At 46.7% G+C, this 27,795-nt stretch overlaps 1 protein-coding gene across 1 annotated transcript in view; it reads left to right on the top strand.

Moving 5' to 3' along the window:
- Window positions 1-464: 464 nt before the first annotated feature.
- The window catches only part of BRCA1 (BRCA1 DNA repair associated), a 107,451-nt gene continuing 80,120 nt past the window's right edge, over window positions 465-27,795 (top strand). Inside the window, exons 1-6 of the mRNA XM_069953839.1 lie at window positions 465-561; window positions 8,466-8,519; window positions 9,723-9,803; window positions 10,003-10,091; window positions 11,059-11,216; window positions 26,175-26,277. Coding sequence (XP_069809940.1) covers window positions 497-561; window positions 8,466-8,519; window positions 9,723-9,803; window positions 10,003-10,091; window positions 11,059-11,216; window positions 26,175-26,277 — 550 coding nt within the window. The 5' untranslated portion in view covers window positions 465-496. The remainder of the gene's footprint in view (window positions 562-8,465; window positions 8,520-9,722; window positions 9,804-10,002; window positions 10,092-11,058; window positions 11,217-26,174; window positions 26,278-27,795) is intronic.

The raw sequence follows: 27,795 nt of genomic DNA, 5'->3' as shown, positions 1-27,795 counted from the left end.
ATGTATCAATGCAAAAATAATTTGGGGGGAATACCCCTTTAATACTCTACTATTTTAGACTATAGACAAGGGCTGCTCGGACTTCGCAAATAATGTCTGTGCAGCCTATGCTGCCGGATAGTTAGCCCGTGTAATAGCTCGGTAAAGGAGCGCTGATCTACCATTTATGATTGGGCCATCTAATAGGACCCTTAGGGGAAAATTTATCAAACATGGAGTAAAGTGAAACTGGCCCAGTTGCCCCTAGCAACCAATCAGATTCCACCTTTCATTCCTCAGACTCTTTGGAAAATGAAAGGTGGAATCTGATTGGTTGCTAGGGGCAACTGAGCCAGTTTCACTTTACACCATGTTTGATAAATCTCCCCCTTAGTGTTGGTTCTCCGTGTCGGTGTCCTTCCACTTTTTCCCCTTTTCTTCCCACCTGATCTGTGAGTCTCTTGCCTTTATCAATGCTCTCCTATTTCAGGTAAAGTAGAAAACGACCTGGGCTACCATGGATGTGGAAGACGTCCACAATGTGCTGTCCGTTATGCAGAAAAACTTGGAATGTCCCATATGGTAGGTGTGAACCCAACGTAGGGGATTTTCTTGTTACCCCTATTAGTCATATAAGTGTGTCTGCCCTTGTCTATGTGATGAACTACTACTTGATGAGGTAGATGGCCGCCGCAGGTGGTTGCCCGTCACACGTGTACTACTACTTGGCAGTTTTCTTTTTTTAGTTGCTGTCAAGTCTGTTTCTTTTGTGCAAGAATTTCGAGCTCATTACAGATATTCGTGAATGTTACAGCAAAAAGGCGAGGGGGATGTCTGCATTTGCCTGAATCTCTTCATTCAAGATAGGGGATCCGTGTGGCAAATGCAGGCTGTATTATGGGTCATCATACAATATAACACGTAAGGGTGTGTGTATGGGGCCAATGAATGGCCCAAATATTCCATAAATGTATTCAATCAATAAAACATACTGTACATTACATTACTTTTTACATAGACATCCATAAAAACAATACAGTACCCATAGGAGTTACACCTGATTCGTGACGTCACGGTTTTTGACAGAATTTGAAGACTCCCTGATCTACTAAATTAAGGAAAATAGCAGTATATGTGCATTTCCCATAGTACATTAGGAATTTGTCTAACTTTCCATAAGTAATAAAATATTAAAAAATACTTTTGGCTGAAATTCTCCTTTTAAGGAATGTATGAAAAGGCCTAATTCTCTGTTCTTAAAGGGTTATGCTAGGGGAAATTTTTTTTTTTAAATCAACTAGTTTCAGAAAATGACAAGAGATTTGTAATTTACTTATATTACAAAAAAACCCCTTCACTCTTCCAGTACTTATCAGCTGCTGTATGTCCTGCAGGAAGTGGTGCATTATTTCATGTCCGACACAGTGCTCTCTGCTGCCACCTCTGTCCATGGCAGGAACTGTCCAGAGCAGGAGCAAATCCCCCTAGAAAACCTCTCCTGCTCTGGACAGTTCCTGGCATGGACAGAGGTGGCAGCAGAGAGCAGTGTGTCAAACTGGAAGGAATAAACCACTTCCTGCAGGACATACAGCAGCTGATAAGTTCTTTGTATTGTTTTAAGTTTTTTGAGAGAGAGACAGGTTAAGAAAACTGCATGCTATACTCAGTGTAAAAGGAGGTCCTTTAAATCAACTCCTATCCACAAGATAGGTGATAGGTACCTGATTAGTGGGGGTGCCACACTAATTGCAAGAACGAGTGTTCCTTGTCCCCAGTCATGTGAATGGAGTGATCATCGAGACGGTTTTGTGTACAAGTGGGGACAAGGGACCTCAGTTTTTGTGCATCTTGGGATAACCCCTTTATGAGTATACTTGTAGTTACTGATTGTTTGATGGGGAATTCACATGTTCCGTAGTTACGGTCCAGACCCAGACAATGGGCTACGGACCGGAATTAGGAACTCCCTGGCATCATTATGATTTCTGTTTTGTAGCACAACGTCCATAGTAATAGACTGTGCATGGAACATGGGAATGGCCCCTTAGTAGAGACAATGGAACGAAACCAATAAGTGTGTGTGAGGTTGGTGGGGGGCAGGGGCTTGTTTTTGGTCTTACAGACCTGCTACTGCAGAGGAGACCAGACAAGCTAGAAAGACTCCACATTCATTTTCATCAGTGTTCTGATCAGCCTGAGCTGACAGGGAGCTTTGGCTGTTTGGTTTGATGCAGAACAGTGTCCATATGTGACAGGTGTGATCTATATCACATATAGTACTTTAGGCTGTTGCTGTCTCGCAGGGAATCTCAATGTGACTTAAGGCACATGTACCATCAGATACATTCATCCCCCCCCCTTTTTTTTTTAACCTTAATCGGTCGTTGCAGGGATGCCAGTGGCGCGGTCCTTTTTTCGGTTCCCGAACTCAGCTCTGGTCTTTGGGGAAGGTATATCGCCACACAGGGGGGTTGGTGAACCAGTGTTTGGGGAAAAGACAGGTGCGGGAAGCGGGCTGCATTTCAAAAAAAGGACTCAACCTCTGGCATCCCCGTGCCAGCGCTAACCGATTAAGGTAAAAAGAAAAGCAGCGATGTAGACAACACCTCTTGGGTGCAGGGGTGAAGTTTAGGGGCAGTTTTTATAATGCTGCGTTTACACGGAGCGATAATTCGCCCAATTGAACGATTAACAATTGCAAAGTAACAATAGGTGAGATTTATCAAACATTGTGTAAAGTGAAATTGGCTCAGTCGCCCCTAGCAACCAATCAGATTCCACCTTTCATTTTCCAGGGAGTCTGTGAGGAATGAAAGGTGGAATCTGATTGGTTGCTAGGGGCAACTGAGCCAGTTTCACTTTACACCATGTTTGATAAATCTCCCTCAATGTGTTTTTTTATAGTGATCAGTGTCTAGACGGAAGGATATATCGTTTGGAAAAATTGTTATTGTGATCGTTTTAAGATCGTTTAAGCCCATCTCACACATAGGGTGAATCGGTTAACACAAAGCGATCTGCAAATTTTTAGTGAAAGACCAACGACGATTTGAGAACATGTTGAACGATTTCTCACTCGTCGCTCGATCGTTCGCTGTGTTCACACGAGCCGATTATCGCTCAAATGCGACCGGTATTGCGGAAATTCGAACAATAATCGTTCTGTGTAAACGCACCGTAACTCGGTTCTATTGAAGTGATTGGAGCTTAATTGCAAACCACACCTGACCTGGAGACAAGAGCGGCGCTGTCAGCACCCAGGCCCCCATGAATCCAGACTTCCAACATGTCGCTGTCATCTGTTAATATGATAGGTACGCTTCCAATATTCTTCTCACTGAATTCCCCAAGGCTTTGTCTACCTCCCATGCGGCTAATTGCAGAAAATCTATGAATATCTGATCAATGCGCCTCCATTTCTGTTCTATTGACCTCTATAAGTTGATAGGCGTTCAGTATTATATGCTGCACTTCATTTACGTCCTCTCCAGTAATCGCATTACTATTACAGGGTGGTTTGGCATTTTACAGCTGACAAATATCAGACGGATGAATGTATCAGAGATGAACCTGGCCGGCCGTTCTGTCATTGATTTCACTCGTCTCTGTCTAGATTGTCAGGCTCTATTGTCTCTCTGTGGCACATATTCCTTTCTGGATATGCTGTATACTTGTCCCATCTGACCTTTGATAACCCCATTTACCGGTAACGGAGAAGAGAGCGGCAATAGACGGTAATGCAGAATATGCAATAATGAAGTTACAGTGTAGTTTATTTCATTGTTATACACATGGAATCCAGCAGGGGGGGCTGTGTCGTCTTCTTGAGTAGATCCAGCATTCACGGATATGATGTATCCAGTTCTTATGATTTTGTCTTTTAATGCCAGGGTTTAGGATAGGTGATCACCCATGACCCAGCTTGTAGGAATACAGTAAAATGTTGTTTTAATCTTATATAAGCAGTTATTATACCAATAGATTCTTGGCCTCTGTCCACATCTTTGTTGCAGGTTATATTGCAGATGTAAGTATAAAAAAATATATATATTTCTCCTTGCATATGTTTTCGGTGTCAAAAAGATTGGCACCTTGACAGCCCTCCAAGTCCATCTTAAAGGGATACTGAGGGAAAAAATCATTTTCAAATCAACTGGTGGGAGAAGGTTATATAGATCTGTAAATTGATTCTGTTTAAAAATCTTCAGTTTCGTGGTACTTATCAGCTGCTGTATGTCCTGCAGGAAGTGCAGGAAGTGGTCTATCTCTGCCCATGTCAGAAGTTGTACAGAGCAGGAGAGGTTTTCTATGGAATAGGCTACTGTTTTTTTTTTATTTATAACATAAAGGAACATATTACATAAAGGCACATGCAGCATCTTTTGTGGACATTTATTTTTGCTGCACTGTGGCATCTGGTGGAGAGGAATGTATTGCTGCATTGTTTGATGTGGTGGAGAGGTATCTAGTGCTGCACTGTGGGATCTGGTGGGGAGGTATCTAGTGCTGCACTGTGGGATCTGGTGGAGAGGTATCTAGTGCTGCATTGTGGGATCTGGTGGAGAGGTATCTAGTGCTGCACTGGCATCTGGTGGAGAGGTATCTAGTGCTGCATTGTGGGATCTGGTGGAGAGGTATCTAGTGCTGCATTGTGGGATCTGGTGGAGAGGTATCTAGTGCTGCACTGTGGCATTTGGTGGAGAGGTATCTAGTGCTGCACTGTGGCATCTGGTGGAGAGGTATCTAGTGCTGCACTGTGGCATCTGGTGGAGAGGTATCTAGTGCTGCACTGTGGCATCTGGTGGAGAGGTATCTAGTGCTGCACTGTGGCATCTGGTGGAGAGGTATCTAGTGCTGCACTGTGGCATCTGGTGGAGAGGTATCTAGTGCTGCACTGTGGCATCTGGTGGAGAGGTATCTAGTGCTGCACTGTGGCATCTGGTGCTGTGGGAGGGATCTGGTGCTGCACTGTGGGAGGGATCTGGTGCTGCACTGTGGCATCTGGTGGAGAGGTATCTAGTGCTGCACTGTGGCATCTGGTGCTGTGGGAGGGATCTGGTGCTGCACTGTGGGAGGGATCTGGTGCTGCACTGTGGGATCTGGTGCTGTGGGAGGTATCTAGTGCTGCACTGTGGCTTCTGGTGGAGAGGTATCTAGTGCTGCACAGTGGCATCTGGTGGAGAGGTATCTAGTGCTGCACTGTGGCATCTGGTGCTGTGGGAGGGATCTGGTGCTGCACTGTGGGAGGGATCTGGTGTTGCACTGTGGGATCTGGTGCTGTGGGAGGTATCTAGTGCTGCACTGTGGCTTCTGGTGGAGAGGTATCTAGTGCTGCATTGTGGCATCTGGTGCTGTGGGAGGAATCTGGTGCTGCACTCTGGCATCTGGTGCTGTGGGAGGGATCTGGTGTTCTGAGAGGAATCTACTGCTGCCCTGTGGGATCATTTGTGTGGCCTGAGCACTTGATCACAGGGATCTTGTCATCTGGTGCTCGCTGGCCCCACCTAGCAGCATATACTGGGACTGCGCCTTTCTTTGAGGGTTGAGATAACATCCCATCTAAGGACAGATACTTAAAAGTTATTGGCGTTTCTTCCACATAAAGAAATCGTTGTATTCGAAAGTAAAACCACGCGGCTGAGAAGACATTATTTTTCACGTAATATTCAGCTCTCGGCCTGAGTCATTTTTCATTTCTTTAGTCGTCTGGACTTGCATATCCCCAAGACATTAGTTTTGCGGCTCCACTTCTAGGATGACTGGCACAAACAGGTTTTCCTTTATTAGTGTGAGCGCGGTGGGATGGGACAGGGCACGTACTATATATTTGGATCATGCTATGAGGTCTCTCTTGGAATTTATGACTTTGATTAAAACTTGTTGTTTAGGGATTCTGACTGATCCTGTCCTCGGGCTACAGATACTTTAGTTCTTCCTGACATCACATAGGTTGTGTATTTTTTTGTCCTTACACATGAGGATTTGGAAAGATGGGGCTTGGTCACTGTGGAGTGGTATCTTAAGGGGAAAGTATATTTATTTATTTAAATTGTGTTTTCCCGTGAAAGATGCTCCTGTAGAGTTCAAAAGATTGCAGCGCACGTCTGTCTTTCTCTCTATTCAAACGGGTGGGCATGTGCAGTGTCCCAGAGAAGGTGTGCCACTGCTGTCTTTAGCTCATGTGTAGGTCTGTACTACCCTCTGTATATGCTCTGGGCTGAAGGTTATAATATGCACTCCCACCACTAGATGTCACTGTTTCCTCTATTCTCTATATGGAACAGTTGAAGGAGATTTACTAGAAGGGGACACTGGTATTGTGATTGACTATATGTTTTGCTTATTTTTATATTGTGATGAGACCAATCCTGCCAAGGGTACCTCATGCACCTATAACTTCTAGCCTATCAGAGTCTCTATTTCGTGTCACAAGGTGTGTTTCCCCTAATCGTAGCAATCCCAGAGAGGTATTTATGGGGAAGTGGAGCTAGTTTGGGCATGTTCTGTCAGAGTATTCCAGAGGGATAGCAATTAAAAGATTGTGTTCCTGGGCCTGGCCTGGTGGCCAGGACCCACCTGTGGGCACCTGATTTTAAAGTGGACAACTAACTTGTCCCCTATCCTCAGGATAGGCGACAAGTAAGAGATTGCAGGGGGTCCGATCTCCATATTGGCCTCCCAGCTTCTTTGTTTTGAACACAACTGCGGGTACAGCACGTGACCTATAGCTCCGTTCATTCTCCCCAGTATTCCCCTGTGACCCAGTTCTCTAAGGCTGGGTTCATACTACGTTTTTGCAATCTGTTTTTTTTCATCCGTTTTTTTAAAGAAAAGGATGAAAAAAACGGATGCATGTGTATGCATCCGTTGCTCCATTATAAAAAAAAAAAACAACAAAAAACTGATCCTTTTTTTTAACGGACACAAAAATAAGGTCTTCTTGCAGCAGTCCTGGATCTTGACTTCCGACTCTTCGGTGTGTTCTTCTTTGAGCGCCTTCCCTCTGGCCTCCATTTCTTCCCGTATCCCCTGGTCCTTTTATACTGGTCAGTATTTCGGTCCCCCGGTGATCGCCCCATTTTCGGCTTCCTCCCCACCGGGCCATCCTTTTGATATTCAGCCCCTGCTCTCGATGCAGCAAACCCCCCGGCCATAGGAGCTTGTGTACAAGACAAATAGCGTTCCAGTACAATCTCCCAGGAACTTATATTGATGGAATGGCATTTACTTATGAGATGTTTCCCGGAGCCAACATTTTGTCAGAGATTATTTTGTGCGCCTATTTCTCAGATGTTATCAGAGGTGGCGGCCATGTGAAGAGAGGTTTCCGAGGCGTGATTGATTTCTCAGAGTTAAATAGAGTTGTTTCCCTTCATATTCCTGGAGAGGAGACAACGAATGTCAGCGCTCGCCGCCGTCTTGTAACATGTCAGCGTAATATTCGGCCTCGCGTCTTTATTCTTCTGAAATTTTAATGAAATTTGAGCCGCAGGATTCGGGGTCATTACAAGCCTCATTGACTTCAGTTTGGCAACCTAAATGGGTATGGCAGCTACACCGATCAGACGTGGGGCTTTGTGTAATTCAGTGCAATAGATTTTATATATTTGGTAGTGTCCCTCAACGCTTCAAGGTTATTTGTTGCCAGACAAGGATCGGGGCAGCAAAGTATATGCTTGTGCAGCACGCGGAATAATGAGCGGGTGGAGCAAAAGGGCACATGGGGCGACTGGTTAATAGTGAACTCTCTGTTTATAGAGAACTGATTTGTATAAACATTTTTGTTCTATTTCTGGTAAGGGAATCTGTCAACTCTATACCCTGCTCAAGTGTCAAGGAGATGAGCTGCAGCATGCATGCCTCCTACCTCCCCCATGCCTCTCTGCTTGGCTTTCAACACTCTCCATCAATTAGTCAAGGAGGGGTGGAGGAGGGAGGAGGCATGCATGCTGCAGCTTGACACCCCTCCTTGACATTAGATGCCTGGAAACTTGGATACAGCCATAGGCCATATCCATGTTTTTCCAGGACTCTTAGGGCAGCATCCAACTTCTGCAGCCACCGGCAACTGCTACACCTGAGCGAACTCAAGATGAGCTCATCTGTAGTGCCTATGCAATTGGTGATAATGTCCGACAGAATGAGAGGCGCTCTGCCACATAGACTTTTATCTATGATGTCCCTGAGCTCTGGTTTGACGTATGGAAAAAGGTTGTTGTGAAATCACATTGGGGGAGATTTATGAAACATGGTGTAAAGTGAAACTGGCCCAGTTGCCCCTAGCAACCAATCAGATTCCACCTTTCATTCCTCACAGACTCTTTGGAAAATGAAAGGTGGAATCTGATTGGTTGCTAGGGGCAACTGAGCCAGTTTCACTTTACACCATGTTTGATAAATCTCCCCCATTATGTGCACTCCTAGATGTGTATCAGTGCTTTAATCCTATTAAGAAGAGTAATGTTATGTGTCCTGTATTTTTACAGCTTGGACCTGATGAAGGAGCCTGTGGCCACCAGATGTGATCATATATTTTGCAGGTATGGCGCACATAGCCCTCCATTTCTGTATGTTGGCAAAGACTTCCATTGCCAGTCCACGCTCTGCTGCCGCCAGCCTTCTTACTGTCACTGTTTAAATCAATGTTATACATACGGCCAAACTATGCTCCATGCTCCCCCTGTGCCGATATTTGGTCTTTTCTTTGTTCAAAAAAGAGACCAAACACAGGAAGTCCCCGTCCTTTGTTGATCACTCAAGGAAAGACACCTGTCCATCATGCGGGTTGTATATCAACTCATTAATTTAGGATTATTATATTATCACCTATGCAGCTTACCAGGAGACAATGCTCTTTGTTATACAACAATTCAGCCAGTATAATGTCACTGTGTGGTTACAGAGGTTTTGGTGCTGTGTGACAGGAGAGCTGACCATACAATGCGAGCACCCCCAGGAGTCTTTGCTACTGAATGTGCACATAGGCACAGGGAAGGGAGACATCTAGTGGCCATATGTATAATGTTGATTTTAAAATAGAAAAATTAACAGTATATTGCAAAACTGCTTGCGATCCCAACCCCTGTTGAATTCTTAAAAAAAAAAATTGCGACAGTGCCTCTTTAAGGGGTATTCCTGTCATTACTTCATGATCAGAGGGGATCCAAAAAAGATGGTGATAGGACCCATTGCAGTCTTTGCTTACATAGTGGTGTCCTTAGCTACATGCTATGCAGCTGCAGTTCCCTGTACAGCCACATGGTGGCTCTGTAGGGTAAAAACTATGAAGGGGCTTCAGAGCTAAATTATTGCTACACCTACCACAAGGATTCATGGGGGGTCCCAGAGTTTCACCCCCCCCCCCGCCAAGTAATATGTATTCACTATGCAGCACTCCGTTCATTCAGTAGTGATATGGTACTTTGTATAAAGGATAGGACAACCATTATGTGAAGGTGTTTTTCCACAATGAACCACCCATAACCTAATTTTCATCCAGTAGTTTGGATGTCTCACTGTGCCCTGTAATGCAGGTGTGTACATGTTCGGCCCCTCTTCCGTGCAGTGAAGATGTCTATATGGAGCACCTGGTGGCGGGAAGGGGGGGGGGGAAGGAAAAAATAAAGTCCTAGAGTGCCCAGACTTGCACATACAATACATCATTATTACGTGAATTGTAGGTTTGTATAGGAAACCAAGAATCTGCTAATCTAATGCTGTCACTTTCATTTCCCCACGTCCAGGTATTGCATGCTGCAGCTTCTCAGCAAGAGGAAGAAAGGTCGGGCCCAGTGTCCTATGTGCAAGAAAGAAGTCACTAAAAGGTAAAAGGCTACCAACATCTCCTCCTGTCCTAGTGCTGTGTGTGGTCATCCGTCATAGTACACAGGAACCTAACAGTACCGCACCCCTCTCCTATGTAATCCTTTTGTCAGCCCTGTTATGTTTTTTCATGTAATGTGTGTGTGTTATTATTATTATTATTATTATTATTATTATTATTATTATTATTTTTTTATGTAGAAGTCTTCAGGATAGTCCTAGGTTCAAGCTTCTGGTTGATGGTTTGCTGAAAATTATAAATGCTTTTGAGCTGGACTCAGGGTATAAATGTAAGTATGTAGAACTTTTAATGTTTTCTGAGAAAAAGTGACCTTCTGGCAATGAGCTGATCGATGGCGGTGCCAGCTGCTAGACCTGCATATCGGCTGTTATAGTGGTCGCTGATACAGGGGGTCACTTATGCTGGGTCAGTGCTGCACCTCAGGTCAGGAAGAGGAAAGAGGCAGCGCACAGATATTGGACATGACAAGTGTCAGCTGAAGCAGTGGCTGCAGGACTCTCACCCTCTCCTGTAGAAGTTGCTTCAGCTGACATTTCTCTTCTTCAGCTTCACCTTGTGGAAGGCTGCCCTGGACTCAGGCCAGCATAGTTGTCCCTTGTGGTGGAGGGAGAGCCGCAGGAGAGGCGGCTTTTTGAATCTGGCGCCACAGGATCAGCGGGTGACAGCGTTAGGAGGGCGACATATAATCGAGGCTGTAGGGCGCCCCCCAGAGCTCAGGCCGACGGGCGAAAAGGGCCTTGTGGTGGGGAGAGGCAGCAGCAGTGCATGTCTTGGCTGCCGGCCCCTGCATCTACTGTGCGGCAGCTGGCCGAGGCTGGAAGATGCGGCAAGGAGGGGCACCATCAACAGGTGAAGTCTTCACTGTGGCTGCTGGATTAGTGGGTGGCTAAGGACGGGGCTGGAGGACGATTGCTACCTGGAGAGCGGTCCTGGGGGTCAGAGAGCTGCGTCTATTTAAACTTGGCGTCGGCACATTAGTTTTATAAGACGCACTGAGTTTTCGCCCTCACTTTGGGGGGAAAAAAAGTGCGTCTTATAAAACAAAAAATACGGTATATAGCAATTAGTACTGTAGGAGATCTTTGGCGCTTTGTTGTGTAGCAGCAGTGTTGATTCTTCACTTGTTTTCAAAACAAATTATTCTAAGATCTCTCGATAAATTCAATTATCATTAAACACTGTGTATTTTCCTTTAGCAAACATAATTAATCTTCTGCATTTGTTTCTCCACATAGTTTTTCCAAGTCAAGATTATGCCAGTGCAGTGACAGCGAACCTCAAAGAGGCATCAAAGAAGGATGAGCAACCCGTGGTGCAGAGCACTGGGTACAGGAACCGAACTAAGAGGGGAATAGTGAACGGACGACATGGTGAAGACCGCCTGTCCTTGCTGGTAGGATAGCGTATTAAAGTAATCCTTAAAGGGATCGTCTAATATTATACTTAAAAGAAATGTGATGGAGAGATGTCAAAAGTTTTGATTGGTAGCGGTCTGGGTGCTGAGACCCCTATTGATCGCCAGGATGAGCTAAGTACCTGTCTCCTTACTGTAGAAAGTCTGTGAAGCCATAAGAAACACTTAGGGCCCTATTACATGTAACGATAATCGACCCTATCTGGCCGATTATCGCTCCGTCTAATAAACACAACAATCAGCCGATGACGATGATCATCGGCTGATCATTGATATAGGTTTGGACCTATAATTGTCGGGCGCCGACCACGCATTGCTACGTGTAATAGCAGTGTGCAGCTGGCAATTTCCAAACTGTATACATTACCTATCCATGCTGCAGGGCTCCCCTTGCGGTCTGCTTCTCCCCGGGTCCCGCGCGCTCCAGCTTCAGAGCAGCCTGTCTGAGCTGACAGGCCGCTCAGCCAATCACAGGGCGGCACCGCCACGGCCAGTCAGCTGAGACAGGCTGCTCTGGAGCTGCAGCGCGCAAGACCTGGGGAGAAGGAGACCGCAGGAGGAGCCCTGCAGCATGGATAGGTAATGTATACAGTTTAAGGCTGCGTTCACACTACGTATATTTCAGTCAGTATTGTGGTCCTCATATTGCAACCAAAACCAGGAGTGGATTAAAAACACAGAAAGGCTCTGTTCACACAATGTTGAAATTGAGTGGATGGCCGCCATATAACAGTAAATAACGGCCATTATTTCAATATAACAGCCGTTGTTTTAAAATAACAACAAATATTTGCCATTATATGGCGGCCATCCACTCAATTTCACCATTGTGTGAACAGATCCTTTCTGTGTTTTTAATCCACTCCTGGTTTTGGTTGCAATACTGACTGAAATATACATATACTGACTGAAATATACGTAGTGTGAACGCAGCCTAAACAAGGGCTGCAAGGACATCAGTAACAATGTCCCTGCTGCCCTTGTTAAACGATTATCGATTAGCCGTGTAATAGGCCCAGTAAACGAGCTCCGATCTAGCAGATTGGCGCTTGTTTACAGTTAGCGGGCCCCCATCGGTCCGTCTAGTAGGACCCTTAACTCCTTGCTGTACAGATCACTTGGGGGGTGGGGGGGTCACAGCAGCCAGACCCTTTCTGATCAAAAGGGTGATGAGCTGTATATTAGAGTGCACAAATGGGGTCTTTATATAGGCATTGTCATAAAAATAAGTTTTTTGACATGTCAAAAGTTTTGATCGGTCAGGGTCTGAGTGTTTACACAGCAACCGATGAGGAGAATTCTGCGTGCTGCGTGTTCATTCCCAGCTCCGTGTCATTTTCTGACTTGGTTGGCACCATAGGCTTACATTATGCAGCCTGGTAGGTCACATAAGGCAGAGCTGTCAGAGAAGCCGCTGCACGCGCACTTCTACCCGCTGCTTCTTCTTATCAATCATGGTCTGAACACAACCCCGACTGATCAAAACTTTTGACATGTGAAAAGTTCATTTTTTTTTTTTTTTCATGCCGGGTACATTTTAGTTACACTTTAAGGGTATCTTGTAAGTAGCCCAATTTAGATGGCACTTTTCTTTCTGGTTAGAATGCACCTATTTTTAAAGCCTAATAATGAAGTGTCTGGAAAATGATATTCTGGCAAACCTATATAACCTGAGTCATTAAAATCCAGAGGTCAGATTTCTCTATGCGCTGCTTTATCACTATGTTTTTTGCTTGAAACCAGCAGTCAACTCTAGCAATTAAATCTAAAAATAGGGCATGCTATCTCACCGGCTTGTCTGACTGCAGATAGGCCTAGCGTACTGCCTTCCTGTGTACCTGGTAAGTCGATGGAGACTTTGTCAGAAGTTACTGTAAGCCATTGTGCTAATTTTAAGCAATCACTGTAAGCCATGCAAGAGCTCCCTTAGTTAGTCTGATTTATCTCGGCTCCTCTTTGTTCTGCCCTTATCCATTACTCAACAACCTCCTCAACCTTTCTTTTCATCCTTGCAAAATTTATTTTTGGAAAGTACTACCCTCAGTCGTGACGCTTTCATTCCTTGTAAAAGTGACTTTTTAAAATCGACTTTGCTTGTGTTGGGAGATAGATATTATATATTGTCCTGAATATTATGCTGAAGCGCTTATATGTCTTATTTTCACTGGAACTTAGACAGTCGTGTCACTTTTGTTTTTAATGCGTTGGGCATTGTAAAAATGGAAAGTATCTTTTATGCTTCTGATGATGCGGATATAATGCTGTTAGCTGACTAATAAGACGTACTGGGATTTTCTGCTTTCTATGGAGATCTGCACATTGCAAAGTCTGAAATGTAGAAACTTATGGCTTTGCTTTAAAGCACACCTATTATTTTTCATATTGCCCATCTGCTAGATTGGCGCTTGCTTACTGAGCCCATATACAGCTTGATAATAGTGCAGCAAGGGTTGTATGTATATATCCTTAGTGATGTCCGTGCAGCCCTTGCCTCAAGTGAAAATAATAAACTTATACATACCTCTCCGCACTCTTTGATGTCCTGCTAGCTTCAGCCCTCTCCTTGCCGTGTCTTAAGTGACAGTTTGCTCAGCCAATCACCGGACAATGCTGCTGCCAGTGATTGGCTGAGTGGCCTGTCACTTTAGACCTCAGGGAGCGACCGAAGCTAGCAGGACATCAGGAAGCGCAAAAAGGTAGGTATAGGTTTAGTTTTTCTTTACGCATTCATGAGCCGTAAGCCTGGCAGACAATTATATTAGGTCAGTAGCTAACAACGCGATCATTGTCTTTATTACACGGAGCAACGATTTGATTTGGCAGATTATCGCTCCATGTAATAGGGCCCTTAGTCTCTGACCTTTTGACCAGATGGAGTCAGGAGCCACTGTTCACTGGCACAGAAGGGCATTTAGTGATTTTGTTGCTGTCATGAGACCGTTCATGTGACAGGGAACCTGTTATCTTTTTCATGCTGCCTATATCCCGAGGTATTGGGGTGGTACCTGCCCTTTTTAGCCTTGATTGACACCTCCCTATACCCAAACAGGAAGACATTGATCAGTTATTTCTGGTGGGGTAGGAATAGGCCTCTAAGGACTGCCCTGATAACTCTTAAGGCCCTATTACACGAAAGGATTATCAGCTGTATTCGGCCTATATCAGCCGTTACGGACGATAATCGTCTTGTGTAATAGAAGGCAACGATCAGCCGACATGAACGATGTCAGCTAATCGTTGCAGTTGTTTGTCTTTCAACAACCACAACTCAAGACAAACAACTTAAATAGCTACAATCTGCTGCCGTCGCTCCATGGAATAGAAGCGGCGGCAGCAGACCGCTGCTATCTGCTATGGTGTGCCCGGACGATCTAGCAATAACCCGGGCAGACCCCCTGCAACTCCACGTCCGCTGTCGCCACTTGTAATAGGGGCTTTAGTTTAGGCAGGAAAAAAAGACATGATCTTTAAACCTAAATGAGAACACTTCACCCCAAACCAAAAAATTTGATTGTATCTATTAGCTTATTATGCTTTACTATTTAAGAGCAGCATTTCTTGTGCCTGTCATTGGGGGACACAGCACCTGTGGGTATAGGCTACTGCCACTAGGAGGCGACACTAGACAGAAGAAGAAGTGACTCCGCCTGGCAGGCTATACCCCTCCTACAGACACCAGGCTAACTCAGTTTTAGTCTAGTGTCCGTAGGAGGTAGACACAGGTGCCATGCACCTCTTTATTATTTTAGTTTTATTTCTTTCTCTTTCTTTCTAGGTTATCAGGGGGACCGTCGGCGTGGGCTGCCACACCAGACGTAGCTTCCCTCTGAGGGTGCACGGAAAGTTTTTATTTCCCTGCGCCGGTCACCTGTCCCCCACCGCCGCTCCCTGCGGCATGATGCCGGTACCCCACCCAGGTGCGAGGTGACCGAAGGGGTGACCCTGCGCGCACCTGAAGCCGCCGGACAGGTGAGTATCTCCTCTGTCCCACCTGCCTGGGGTCTCTATCTCTCCTGGGGTGTCGTCCTGCGCAGTGTCCTTAGGGACATTGCTGTCAGAGGTTTAGTCAGGGTGGATTCCCTTCCTCCCCCCGCCTCACAGCACAGGGGTCTCCGGGGGGGTCTCTGACTTACTTCCCCCCCCTGGTCGTGGTGTCTCTGCCGGGGGTGGCACTAGGGCACTGGCAGCAGCTGCCGGGGCTAGCTGGGCGACCGCGTCTTCTAGCGCTCCGCGCCGGCGTCCTGCCGCCGCCGGCCTGCTCCATAAATTTAGGCCCCGGCTTCTCCCGGAGCTAGGCCGCATCGGCGCACAGCCGTGACGTCACGGGGGCGGAGCGCCCGCCCGCCTGCCCAGTTCCTATTGGTGTAGCCCCCACCTTCTCCTCCCTGTGCCCCCTCCCTTCCTCCTCCTCTCCCCTGCAGCCAAGCAGCTTGTGGTCTCCTGCTGCTATCACAGACTGTCAGCCCCACAGCTCCCAAGCAGCAGCAGCAGCTTCAGCTCCACTACAGCAGCTACAACTCCCTATGCAACAGCAGCTCCAGTACAGCAGCTACAACTCCCTGTGCAACAGCAGCTCCAGTACAGCAGCTACAACTCCCTGTGCAACAGCAGCACCAGCGTGCAGCAGCTAGAATCCAGTCCAGCATCCAGCACGGCAGCAGTTCCAGGGTCGGGTAGGTTCACCCAGTGGGTGATATCCCCCTCCCCCACTCCCCAGGCTAACAGCCCTAGCTACTATGTCTGGTCCCCGGGACGACCCCCCTAGGCAGCTCGCTCCCGCGGCTGTGACGACACACTTTGCATGTGTTCGTTGCATTAAGAAGTTTCCTCTGCCTGCTGTGCCTTAACCCTGGTGCCAACTCCCAGGAGGCCCCCCCCCTCCAGGTTCAGATTTAGCCTCTCCTGAGTTGGCTAGGTCCCTGTCCCAGGCGATCGGTGACCTCTCTAGCTGTCTCAGGTCATGATTCATGCCATTGAGCGGTTGCCCTCCCAGGTGCCCCCAGCAGCGGGGTCCTCCAGGGTATCTCCTGACTTCCATTCCAGAGGACGATCCCATAAGAGACCAAGACTCTGTCTCACGGTCACCCTCTAGGTGTTCCTCAGACCCTTCTCCGACAGATCCACTGCAGGCGGTTCTGCTTCCCAGCGACCCCTCTCCGCCACCTCGGGGGACCCCTCTGACTTTGCTTCAGAGTCTGACAGGGAGGATCAGCTGGCCTCTGCAGTGCAAGCCTTGATCCGTGCAGTGCGGGACACCTTGCATATTGATGAAGAGCCCCCTTCTACATCCAAGAGTGAAGTCTCCTTCAGTCCTTCATAAGCGACAACCCTTGGTTTTTCCTGGTCATAAGGATTTGAGGATCTTCTAGCCAAGGAGTGGAATCACCCTGACCGGCGGATTCCATCCTCTAAGCGTGCCGAGGCTTTGTTTCCCTTCTCCCCTGACTTGGTCTCTACATGGACGGTGCCCCCATCTGTGGACCCTCCGGTTTCACGACTTTCCAAGTCTACTACTCTGCCTCTGGCAGATGGTGCTTCACTCACTGACCCAGTGGACAAGGAAATCGACACTTTTTCGAAGTCGGTCTTTATTGCAGCTGGTTCGGACCGGCGTCCTACCCTTGCTGCATCCTGGGTCAGCAAGGCTTGTTCCTCTTGGGTCAGGCAGTTAGTCCTGACCTCTCCCTGTACACTCCACGCGAGGATCTCCTGTCTCTGGGCTCGCAGATTCTGCATGCGTCCAAATACTTGTGTGACGCTTCTCAGGAAGCCGCTCGTTTTTCTGCTTGCGCCCTGGCAAACTCTCTAGCCATCCGACGCTCGGTCTGGCTAAAATCCTGGTCAGCTGGCGCCGCCTCCAAGGAGGCTCTGACTTCTCTTCCCTTTGCAGGAAACAGACTTTTTGGTGAGCAGCTGGATTGAATAGTCTCGGACGCTACCGGGGGGAAGAGCTCCCTGCTCCCTCAGAACCGGTCCCGGCGCCCTCAGTCTCTCAGGTGTTCCAGTCATTTCCGCTCCCTTGAGCCTCCGACACGTTGTCGCCCGGCTAAGGGTATGCCTCCGGCTCCTTCTAGGAAGCCCTCCTTCAAACCCTGCCCATCCTGGCAGCCCTGTTCTCGCCCTCCTAAGGGTCCTGCCCCCAAGTCTTCTTCCTGAAGGTCCTTCCCCACTCAGGTCTCTCCCTCAAGTAGGGGGTCTTCTGCTCTCCTTCAAGGAGATTTGGCTCATATGTCCGATGTGTGGGTTCGGGAGGTAATGTCTTCAGGATACAAATTCGAGTTCGGGTTCTTTCCGCCGCCTCACGTTTTTCCATCAAATCTCCAACGCTCTTCGGCAAAGCTTTCCGAGCTTTTTCAGGCGGTTCAGAATCTCCTAGCTCAAGGAGTTGTGGTCACAGTCCCTCCCTCTGAGCGCTTACAGGGATTCTTTTCCAATCTGTTCACAGTCCCCAAAAAGGACAGTTCGGTCCGTCCTATCCTGAATTTGAAGCGGCTGAACAGGTTTGTTCGCCTTCGGCAGTTCCGCATGGAATCCTTGTGATTAGTGGTCGCGTCTCTAGAGCAGGACGAATTTCTTGCGTCTATAGACATCCGCGACGCCTATCTGCATGTTCCCATCGCAGCCAGTCATCAACGTTTCCTACGTTTCACCGTCTGTTCTCGACATTTCCAATTCGTTGCCCTGCCCTTTGGGCTAGCCACGGCACTTCAAGTCTTTACCAAGATCCTTGCACCTTGAGGCCTCTGCTTCGGTCAAAGGGGGTGGCTATCTTGCCCTACCTGGACGACCTCTTTGTAAAGGGCCGCTCCAAACAGGACACTCTGTCCAGTCTCCAGATCACACTTGATCTCCTGACCAATTTCGGTTCGGTGATCAATTGCCAACAATTTTCCCTACTTTCCACCCGCTCTATGGAGTTTCTCTGGATGCTATTCAACACAGAGACGGCACGCGTTCTCCTTCCTCCCAACAAGGTTGCCTGTTCCATTCGCCTTTGCACATGAGTCCTGGGCAAGATGGTCTCCCCTTTCGAGGCGATACCCTTCGCTCAGTTTCATTCGCGCCCTCTGCAGCGAGCGATTCTATTTCAGTGGGCCAGGCCCCCTCTGTCTCTCCACAAGGAGATCCTCCTGTCGCCTGCTGTTCGCAGGGAGCTTTTTTGGTGGTTGACGTCTCCGGTGGTCCTTTCTCCCCCTCAATTGGCTGGTCATCTCTACGGATGCCAGCCTGTCCGGGTGGGGGGGCTGTTTTCGCGAGCCACACGGCTCAGGGCTCTTGGTCACCGATGGAGGCTCGGCTTCACATCAATATCCTGGAGCTCCGGGCCATCTTCCTCGCCCTGTCTTAGTGGACCGATCTCCTGAGGGGTTTCCCGGTCCGTGTTCAGACCGACAACGTCACCGCCGTTGCTTATCTGAACCGTCAAGACGGTACCAGGAGCCGCTCTGTCATGACCGAGGCCGCTCGCATTCTCCGTTGGGCGGAGCGTTTTTGTTCCAGCTCTCTCGGCAGTCCACGTTCCCGGGGTGTACAATTGGGCGGCGGACTATCTCAGCCGCGAAAGACTGGATCACGGCGAATGGGCTCTTCATCCCGGGGTGTTTCTTTAAATCTGCCGGCGGTGGGGATTCCCAGACGTGGATCTCTTCGCCTCCAGGCTGAACCACAAACTCCCCACCTATGTGACTCGAGCCCGGGATCCTCGCGCGTTCTCGGTGGACGCCTTGGTGACCCCATGGGAGCAGTTCTCCCTGGTTTACGCTTTTCCTCCTCTGCCCATTCTCCCACGAGTCCTGAAGCGCATCAAGGCACTCAGCTTTCCTGCCATTCTTGTCGCTCCAGACTGGCTGCGCCGGTCCTCGTGCATCGTGGGACCTTAATTTAGTCCTCGAGGTTCTGCAAGGTCCTCCCTTTGAGCCTCTACGGGAGGTGTCTCTTTGTTTCCTTTCTTGGAAGGTTGCATTCTTGGTGGCGTTTACGTCCATCCGTAGGTTGTCTGAACTGGCAGCGCTCTCTTGTCGCTCCCCTTATCTGGTCCGTCACAAGGACAAGGTTGTGCTTCGCCCTCCTCCTTCCTTCCTGCCGAAGGTCGTGTCTGCATTCCACCTTAATGAGGACATCTTTCTCCCCTCTTTTTGCCCTGCGCCCTCCCATCCTAGGGAACGGTTCCTGCATTGTTTGGACCTTGTCCGGGCCATACGGATCTACTTGTCAGTCACTGCTTCCTTCCCGCCACTCGGATTTCCTGTTCGTGGTCTCGTCGGGTCCGCGCAAGGGGCTGGCTGCCTCCAAGACCACCATTAGGCGTTGGATCAGGACGGCCATCGCAGAAGCCTACCGTGTTCGTGGCGGTGCGGGTCACCGCTTTTTTCTGCTCGGGCTGTGGGGGCCTCTTGGGCGGTTCGCCATCAGGCCTCGGTGTCCCAGGTCTGCAAGGCCGCCACCTGATCTTCAGTTCACATTTTTACAAAGTTTTATCAGGTCCATATCCTGGCTTCCTCTGACGCCAGTCTGGGCCACAAGGTTCTGCAGGCTGCCGTGTGTTAGGCAGGCCGCATGGGGATTGTCATCTGATTTCCCCACCCTCTGGGACTGCTTTTGTACGTCCCACAGGTGCTGTGTCCCCCAATGACAGGCACAAGAAAAGAGGATTTTTGTACTCACCGTAAAATCCCTTTCTTGTGGCTTCATTGGGGGACACAGCTCCCACCCTATTATTTTGAGGTTGTTTTCTTTACTTTTCCTACTGCTTGTGACTAAACTGAGTTAGCCTGGTGTCTGTAGGAGGGGTATAGCCTGCCAGGCGGAGTCACTTCTTCTTCTGTCTAGTGTCGCCTCCTAGTGGCAGTAGCCTATACCCACAGGTGCTGTGTCCCCCAATGAAGCCACAAGAAAGGGATTTTACGGTGAGTACAAAAATCCTCTTATTACAGCTACAGGGGCCATTTTTGTTTTCTTCAGATAACTTTTTTAAAGATGACAAGATACTTATATCCGCATTCTTTTACAGCTTTTGTAAACAAAATCACACAGAATAATTTTTTTGCCATCTTAGCTTCTAGGTGACCAGACCAGATTTTATATGATATCTATTCGGCAGTGCGGAGACTCGTGCTCAGTCTCACTGTCAGCTAATTGGTCCGCCTGTTTTGGTCCGCTTTATTAAGTTGCTGCGCCATATTAAACAATTGGATTATTGATTTACCTACTTTTCTCATAAATTCACCAGAAGGGAATCAATGAACTGGTGAGTTCATTCTTCAGTGGATCCCAATGGACGGCGCAGTAGCAACACTCAAATAAGGAGCCTCCATATACATTTAGAATATTATCAGCCATGTAATAAGAATTCCCTGTCTAGTGTGCAACACCGCTAAAATAAGAGTACACAGTCTGTTGTAAAAGATTGATCTGCTATAGGAGGGTAAAGCTGACTCTCAGTGGTTATTCTGCTAGAGGAGTACACAGTCTGTTGTAAAATGTTGATCTGTCACAGGAGGATATAGCTGCTTCCTAAGTGGTTATTCTGCTAGAGGAGTACACAGCTTGTTGTAAAGGCTTGATCTGCTGTAGGAGAATATATCTACTTCTAAGTGGTTATTCTGCTAGAGGAGTACACAGCTTGTTGTAAAGGCTTGATCTGCTGTAGGAGAATATATCTGCTTCTTAATGGTTATTTTGCTAGAGGAGTACACAGCTTGTTGATCTTCTATAGGAGGATATAATTGGATCTTTTTCCTCCAAGGTGATAGGTGCTGCTGGCTCTCTTTTGGGATCCCAGACTTAGAAAATTGAAGAATAAAGATATAAAATGTGCATTTTACATAAACACAGGCAATGTATTTTTATCCCATGCTAGAATGGTCATCAGACATGTACAGTATATATATTTAACTACATGCTTGGTTTGTATGTTTCTGAGATACATACAGATACTGATACCTAGACTGCTGTGAAACAACCATGTTGCAGTAAGATCTACAGTAGCAGAGTTAAACATGTCAGGCATAAACCTATTTGTGTGTGTGTGTGTGTGTGTGTGTGTGATATATATATATATATATATACATAAATCCGAAGAATACCGCAGCACTCATGGGATAGAATTCAACACAACGTGTTTATTTCCCCAAACCGCAAGCGGTTTGGGGAAATAAACACGTTGTGTTGAATTCTATCCCATGAGTGCTGCGGTATTCTTCAGATTTATATTACCTATATCGGGTGGTCGCTGGTAAATACCACCTGGCATATATATATACACTCACCGGCCACTATATTAGGTACACCATGCTAGTAACGGGTTGGACCCCCTTTTGCCTTCAGAACTGCCTCAATTCTTGGTGGCATAGATACAACAAGGTGCTGGAAGCTTCCTCCGAGATTTTGGTCCATATTGACATGATGGCATCACACAGTTGCCGCAGATTTGTCGGCTGCACATCCATGATGCGAATCTCCCGTTCCACCACATCCCAAAGATGCTCTATTGGATTGAGACCTGGTGACTGTGGAGGCCATTGGAGTACAGTGAACTCATTGTCATGTTCAAGAAACCAGTCTGAGATGATTCTAGCTTTATGACATGGCGCATTATCCTGCTGAAAGTAGCCATCAGATGTTGGGTCCATTGTGGTCATAAAGGGATGGACATGGTCAGCAACAATACTCAGGTAGGCTGTGGCGTTGCAACGATGCTCAATTGGTACCAAGGGGCCCAAAGAGTGCCAAGAAAATATTCCCCACACCATGACACCACCACCACCAGCCTGAACCGTTGATACAAGGCAGGATGGATCCATGCTTTCATGTTGTTGACGCCAAATTCTGACCCTACCATCCGAATGTCGCAGCAGAAATCGAGACTCATCAGACCAGGCAACGTTTTTCCAATCTTCTACTGTCCAATTTCGATGAGCTTGTGCAAATTGTAGCCTCAGTTTCCTGTTCTTAGCTGAAAGGAGTGGCACCCGGTGTGGTCTTCTGCTGCTGTAGCCCATCTGCCTCAAAGTTGAAGGTACAGTGCGTTCAGAGATGCTCTTCTGCCTACCTTGGTTGTAACGGTTGGCTATTTGAGTCACTGTTGCCTTTCTATCAGCTCGAACCAGTCTGCCCATTCTCCTCTGACCTCTGGCATCAACAAGGCATTTCCGCCCACAGAACTGCCGCTCACTGGATGTTTTTTCTTTTTCGGACCATTCTCTGTAAACCCTAGAGATGGTTGTGCGTGAAAATCCCAGTAGATCAGCAGTTTCTGAAATACTCAGACCAGCCCTTCTGGCGCCAACAACCATGCCACATTCAAAGGCACTCAAATCACCTTTCTTCCCCATACTGATGCTCGGTTTGAACTGCAGGAGATTGTCTTGACCATGTCTACATGCCTAAATGCACTGAGTTGCCGCCATGTGATTGGCTGATTAGAAATTAAGTGGTAACGTGCAGTTGGACAGGTGTACCTAATAAAGTGGCCAGTGAGTGTATATGTATGTGTGTATATATATATATATATAATATATATGTGTGTGTGTGTGTGTGTGTATATATATATATATATATATATATATATATATATATATATATATATATATATATATATATATATGACTAATTTCTGTGTGGGTAAGTCCGTCGGTGTTTGCACAGTCTTGCTGTGGATAGACACACTTGCTTGAGCTCCATGTCCACGTGACTCGATATCTGCCAGCTCAGACTGTTCCTCTTCCTCGGACAGTTTAATTTTCTTTGGCCGCCTGCTCAAACATCTAAATTGGTATTTGGAGATCTCTTGATCCATGGAGACTGCACAGCTCATTTAACCATCGGAGCACAGCCAGGCGGCCACTTTACGGTTAGGTCAGTGAAGACTATGCTGATTCTTCTCCTGGATCTGCAGGATAACAAGGACTTAGAACAGAGCTTTAATTATTGAAACAAGGTCAAGGTGTGCATAGGTAGTAACCTAAAAGTTCTCCCCTTAATGCTGCATTTACACGGAGCGATAATTCGCCCAATTGATCGATTAACGATTTCGAAGTAGCAATGTGTAGATGGAGCGATTAAATCCTTTTGAAAATTCGTTATTGCGATCTCACACATTGGGTGAATAGGTGAAAGACTGTTTACATGAAGTGATCTGCGAATTTTTAGCGAACGACCAACAACGATTTGAGAAGATGTTGAAAGATCAAAATTAACAATTTCTTGCTCGTCGCTGTGTTTACACAGAACGAATATCCCTCAAATGCGATGGGTATCGTGAAAATTCGAACGATAATCGTTCCGTATAAACGCAGCATTAAGACTATAAATCTAGGGGCACTCAAGTAAAGAATTTTTTCAAATCCACTGGGATCAAAAAGTTATACAGATTTGTAATTTTACTTCTGTTTAAAAATCTCAAGTTTTCGAGTACTTATCAGCTGCTGTATGCCCTACAGGAAGTGATGTATTCTTTCCAGTCTGACGCAGTGCTCTCTGCTGCCACCTCTGTCCATATCAGGAACTGTCCAGAGCAGTAGAGGTTCTCTATGGGGATTTTCTACCACTCGGGACAGTTCCTGACATGGACAGAGATGGCAGCAGAGAGCACTGTGTCACACTGGAAAGAAAACACCACTTCATGCAAGACATGCAGCAGCTGATAAGTACTGGAAGAGTGGAGATCTTTAAGTAGAAGTAAATTACAAATCTATAAAACTTTTTGGCACCAGTCGATTTGAAAACATTCTTGGCAGAGATTTGTAAGTTACTTCTGTTAAAAAATGGTGTATTTTTTTTGCAGTCTGACACAGTGCTCTCTGCTGCCACCTCTGTCCATGTCAGGAACTGTCCAGAACAGCAGGGAATCCCCATAGAAAACATCTCCTCTCCAGACTGTAAAGAATACAGGGCATACAGCAGCTAATAAATACTGGTAGACAGACTTAAGATTTTTAAACAGAAGTAAATTACAAATCTATATAACTTTTTGACACCAGTTGATTTGAAAGACTGTAGTACCCCTTTTAAGATTTTTTTTTTTTTTTTTTTTTTTTTTACATTGTGGTAATTTAAAGGAGAAGTCCAGGCACGTACATTCCGTTCAAACTTACCAGTAAGGGGGTGGGTGAAAAAAATAACATACTCACCTCTCTAGTTCCAGCACTGGTGCTGGTTGTCCACCGCTGCGGTCCCTAGCCACATGTAGACATGGGACCTGGGACAAGACCTATCAGGCCTACTTAACCAGTTTGAAATAAAAATCTCCGTGTCTGGACTTCTCCTTTAACGTTTCTTCATCTGCAGTGCTTATATCTCTACTATTTCTCAGCCCATCTCCCAAGATCCATATATCTAATGAGGACAAATAGCTGCTGATCAGGAAGCTAACAGGGTCTTGATGGTGCTGGCGGCTTTCACAGATTAAATTCTTAACATCTTTGATCTCTCCACCACTGCGGCGCCTACGAGGAGATACGTCCACCCGGATCATCTCTAGAAACTCATTGGTTAAATCTGGTGTTTGGCCGTACACTGGTTTGTTGAAGCAATTAGCTGCTAAAACCTCATTAAGTTCCCCCAGAGCCGCCAGCGAGGAGTTCTTCAGCGCATCTTTAATAAACCCACAGGAGCTCCTCTCCAGGGATGTAACACAAACCATAGAGAGGAGCCGCTCATTTATACCGCTCCCGCATACTCAATCAATAAACCGCTAGTGGAAAATCAACACTGCCGGGCTTTGTATCAGTCATGTCCTCACAAGATCCCCGGATCCTTCCTTTATAGTAGAGCCTTGAGAACATACGTACAGATTTACTGGCCCTTGTAAAATCTACATATCCAGAACAAAGTGAGTGTTTTGGCTTCTTCAAAGGAGTCATTGCTTTCTTCTTTCTGAAGGGCTGTGCTATAGAGACGAGCGCAATTGAAGCGTGCTGGAGTCCGATCGTTCCGCATTTGGTTACAGATGGCTAAAGAAGTTGGATGCAGCCCTAGGGAGTCTGGGGAAAAAAAGTGGATACAGTCATAGGCCGTGTCCATGTTTTCCAGGACTCCCTAGGGCTGCATCCAACTTCTTCAGCCATCGGTAGGGCTGGGCGATGTGGCCAAAAAATAAAAATTTCGATTTATACATTTTCTTTTCTCCATTTTTGATTTAAATCTCTGAGATCTCCTGGGTGCGGGCAGGTGGCGCTCTGACCTGCAGGAGAAGCAGCTCGCCGCTCCAGGCCCCACTCAGGCCGGAAGCCGCCGGGGTAACTGCACGCCCGGGCTCTGCGCGCTACTGCTTCCTTGCAGGTTAGAGAGCGCACTTTTTTTTTTGGGAAAATCGTAAATTCAAATCGATTCTGAAATTCCAGGCGAGTTAATTGAAATAATTTGATTAATCGCCCAGCCCTAGTTGTCGGTAATCAAATGCTGAACAACGGACCTCGAGCGTGCTTGAGTTGCGCTCGTCTCTACTGTGCTACAATATATGGACAAAATTTTTGGGACAGTTCTATGTTACACCTATTGGAGCTCCTCACTCCAGTGAAGCTTCAGTGGAGCTACCACTTCATCCAACACTTGAGATTGTGGTAATATCGGGCGTGCATGCAGCTGCTGGGCCAAACAAAACTCTTTCATAGAGATCAATGGATCAGCTCCAGACTGTTGTGGCTGATGTAATGTAGCTGCTGTAAAGCGTATATGTGTGTGTGTGTATATATATAATATATATATATATATATATATATATATATATATCTCATGGTTATTATTATTGTTATTAATATTATTATATTATGGTTGTTATTATTATTGTTGTTTTTTCTTGAGACATTTATTGCTTTTTGTGCAGTTCTATCTTATTATGTATTAATGTGGACAGGCCTTTGTAATGGTTTTCGCCCGTGTATTGTTCTCCTCTGTTTGCACTTCCTGTCTAGCAAGTCTTTGATATATTGCTTTCAGGAAACTGGCCCGGACACCCAGCACACCAGGGATAGAGACACGAGGAACTGTAAGCAACCAAAGCGTCAGAAGAAAGAGATCAAGGAGCTAATAACAGACTTTGGTAAGATGCTGCAGTGTGAGGGCTAACAGAGTGTATATGTTTTTATTAAGCCTAGGTGGGAAAAGGTGTTCCTTCTGTCTTAAAGGGGTTCCATGCTTGTAAATTGGGTGAGCATCAATAGCTGCAGACATACACATGAACTTCCAGCTTCTCTATTTGTTCACACTCAGACTTTAGCGCTAATGTATGCATTTATAAATGGCTTATGTATGAATAGTAATGAACTTTCATGTGTTGCCAATGGGGAGATAGAAGGGGTACGTCCCATGGGTGGGATACAGAGCGCCTGAGCCAAGGAGTGTAAGGCGTTACATGTTGATGCATAGCAGCCAAATATATTCTAGCCTGCTACTGCTCTGGAACTGATGGTACCTGGCCCTTCCCAGTACCCCTCTGGGGGTAAGTACTGGGGTGAAAATGTGGGGGTTAATGTTTCTTTTTCCGGGATAAGGTTAAAGCGTAACTGTCATTTAAAGGAAACCTGTCACCCCCATGCTGGGGTGAAGGCCGCTCGACCCCCGGCGCACGTGCTTCTCAGATGAGTCCGACGCCCAGAGAGAATGAATGGAGCCATTCATTCTCTATGGGTGTCGGACTCCTCTCAAGGAGCATGCTATGAGGTGATATCTCCGTCTCTGGACCTACTCCAGGCGCGGGACTTGAAGAGAAGGGGTAAGTATAAAGGTCGCTAGCAGGGGTCGGGCGGGGGTGACAGGTCTCCTTTAAATGTCACTTTTCTGAAATCAATAAATATCAATAGTAAAAGCGATTTTAGGAAACTCTGTAATAGACTTTATTAAACAAAAAAGTTTCCTTTTGTGCTTAAAAAGCTGTTTTCCAGCCTCCCCCCTCACTTCAGAAGAAGCAGCATTTCTGTGTCCATTATGCTCTATGGAGGGGGGAGGGGATGAGTGAGCACGGAAAGGAGAAAAGGCAGCCCTGCAAAACACTACATCTTGCAATATTCTCTCAAGATCACAGACCTTTCTGATCTGTGAATACAGCGTTTTATGTGCCCAGACTGTCTCCAAACTGTACAGCGGCTTCTCTGCTCAACCCCTCAGTCCTTCCCCCCTCCATCGGCTATAATGGACTCAGCAAGCCCGTCTTTACTTTCCTTCTCTGTTATGAAGATGACTTTGCCTGATAATGAGCAGATAAGTGAGGTGGGATACTGGGAAACAGCTTTTTGAGTACAGAAAGAGGCTTTTTTGCCTAATTAAAACCTATTACAGAGTTTCTTAAAATAACTCATACTATTGATTTCCGCAAAATATTTGAGATGACGGTTAAACCCCAGGTGTTAGTAATGGATGCCATCTTGCCGACCACCTCCACTACTAAGCCTGTAAAGTGTGTGTGTGTCTGTATGTATGGTGTGGCATCTTTCTCTGCACTGCAGCCAGTAGTGATTATGTGATGGTTACTGGTGGCTGTAGTGCAGCTGAAGATGCAGATTACTGTCTGGCCACCAAAGGGTAATGTGAAAATACATGCATCTCCAGTTAACCCCTGGCA

This window comes from Dendropsophus ebraccatus, chromosome 14 (genome assembly GCF_027789765.1).
Source record: "Dendropsophus ebraccatus isolate aDenEbr1 chromosome 14, aDenEbr1.pat, whole genome shotgun sequence".
NCBI lineage: Eukaryota > Metazoa > Chordata > Amphibia > Anura > Hylidae > Dendropsophus > Dendropsophus ebraccatus.
Note: the sequence above shows the minus strand (reverse complement) of the source record. Positions and strands in the feature narration are given on the sequence as shown.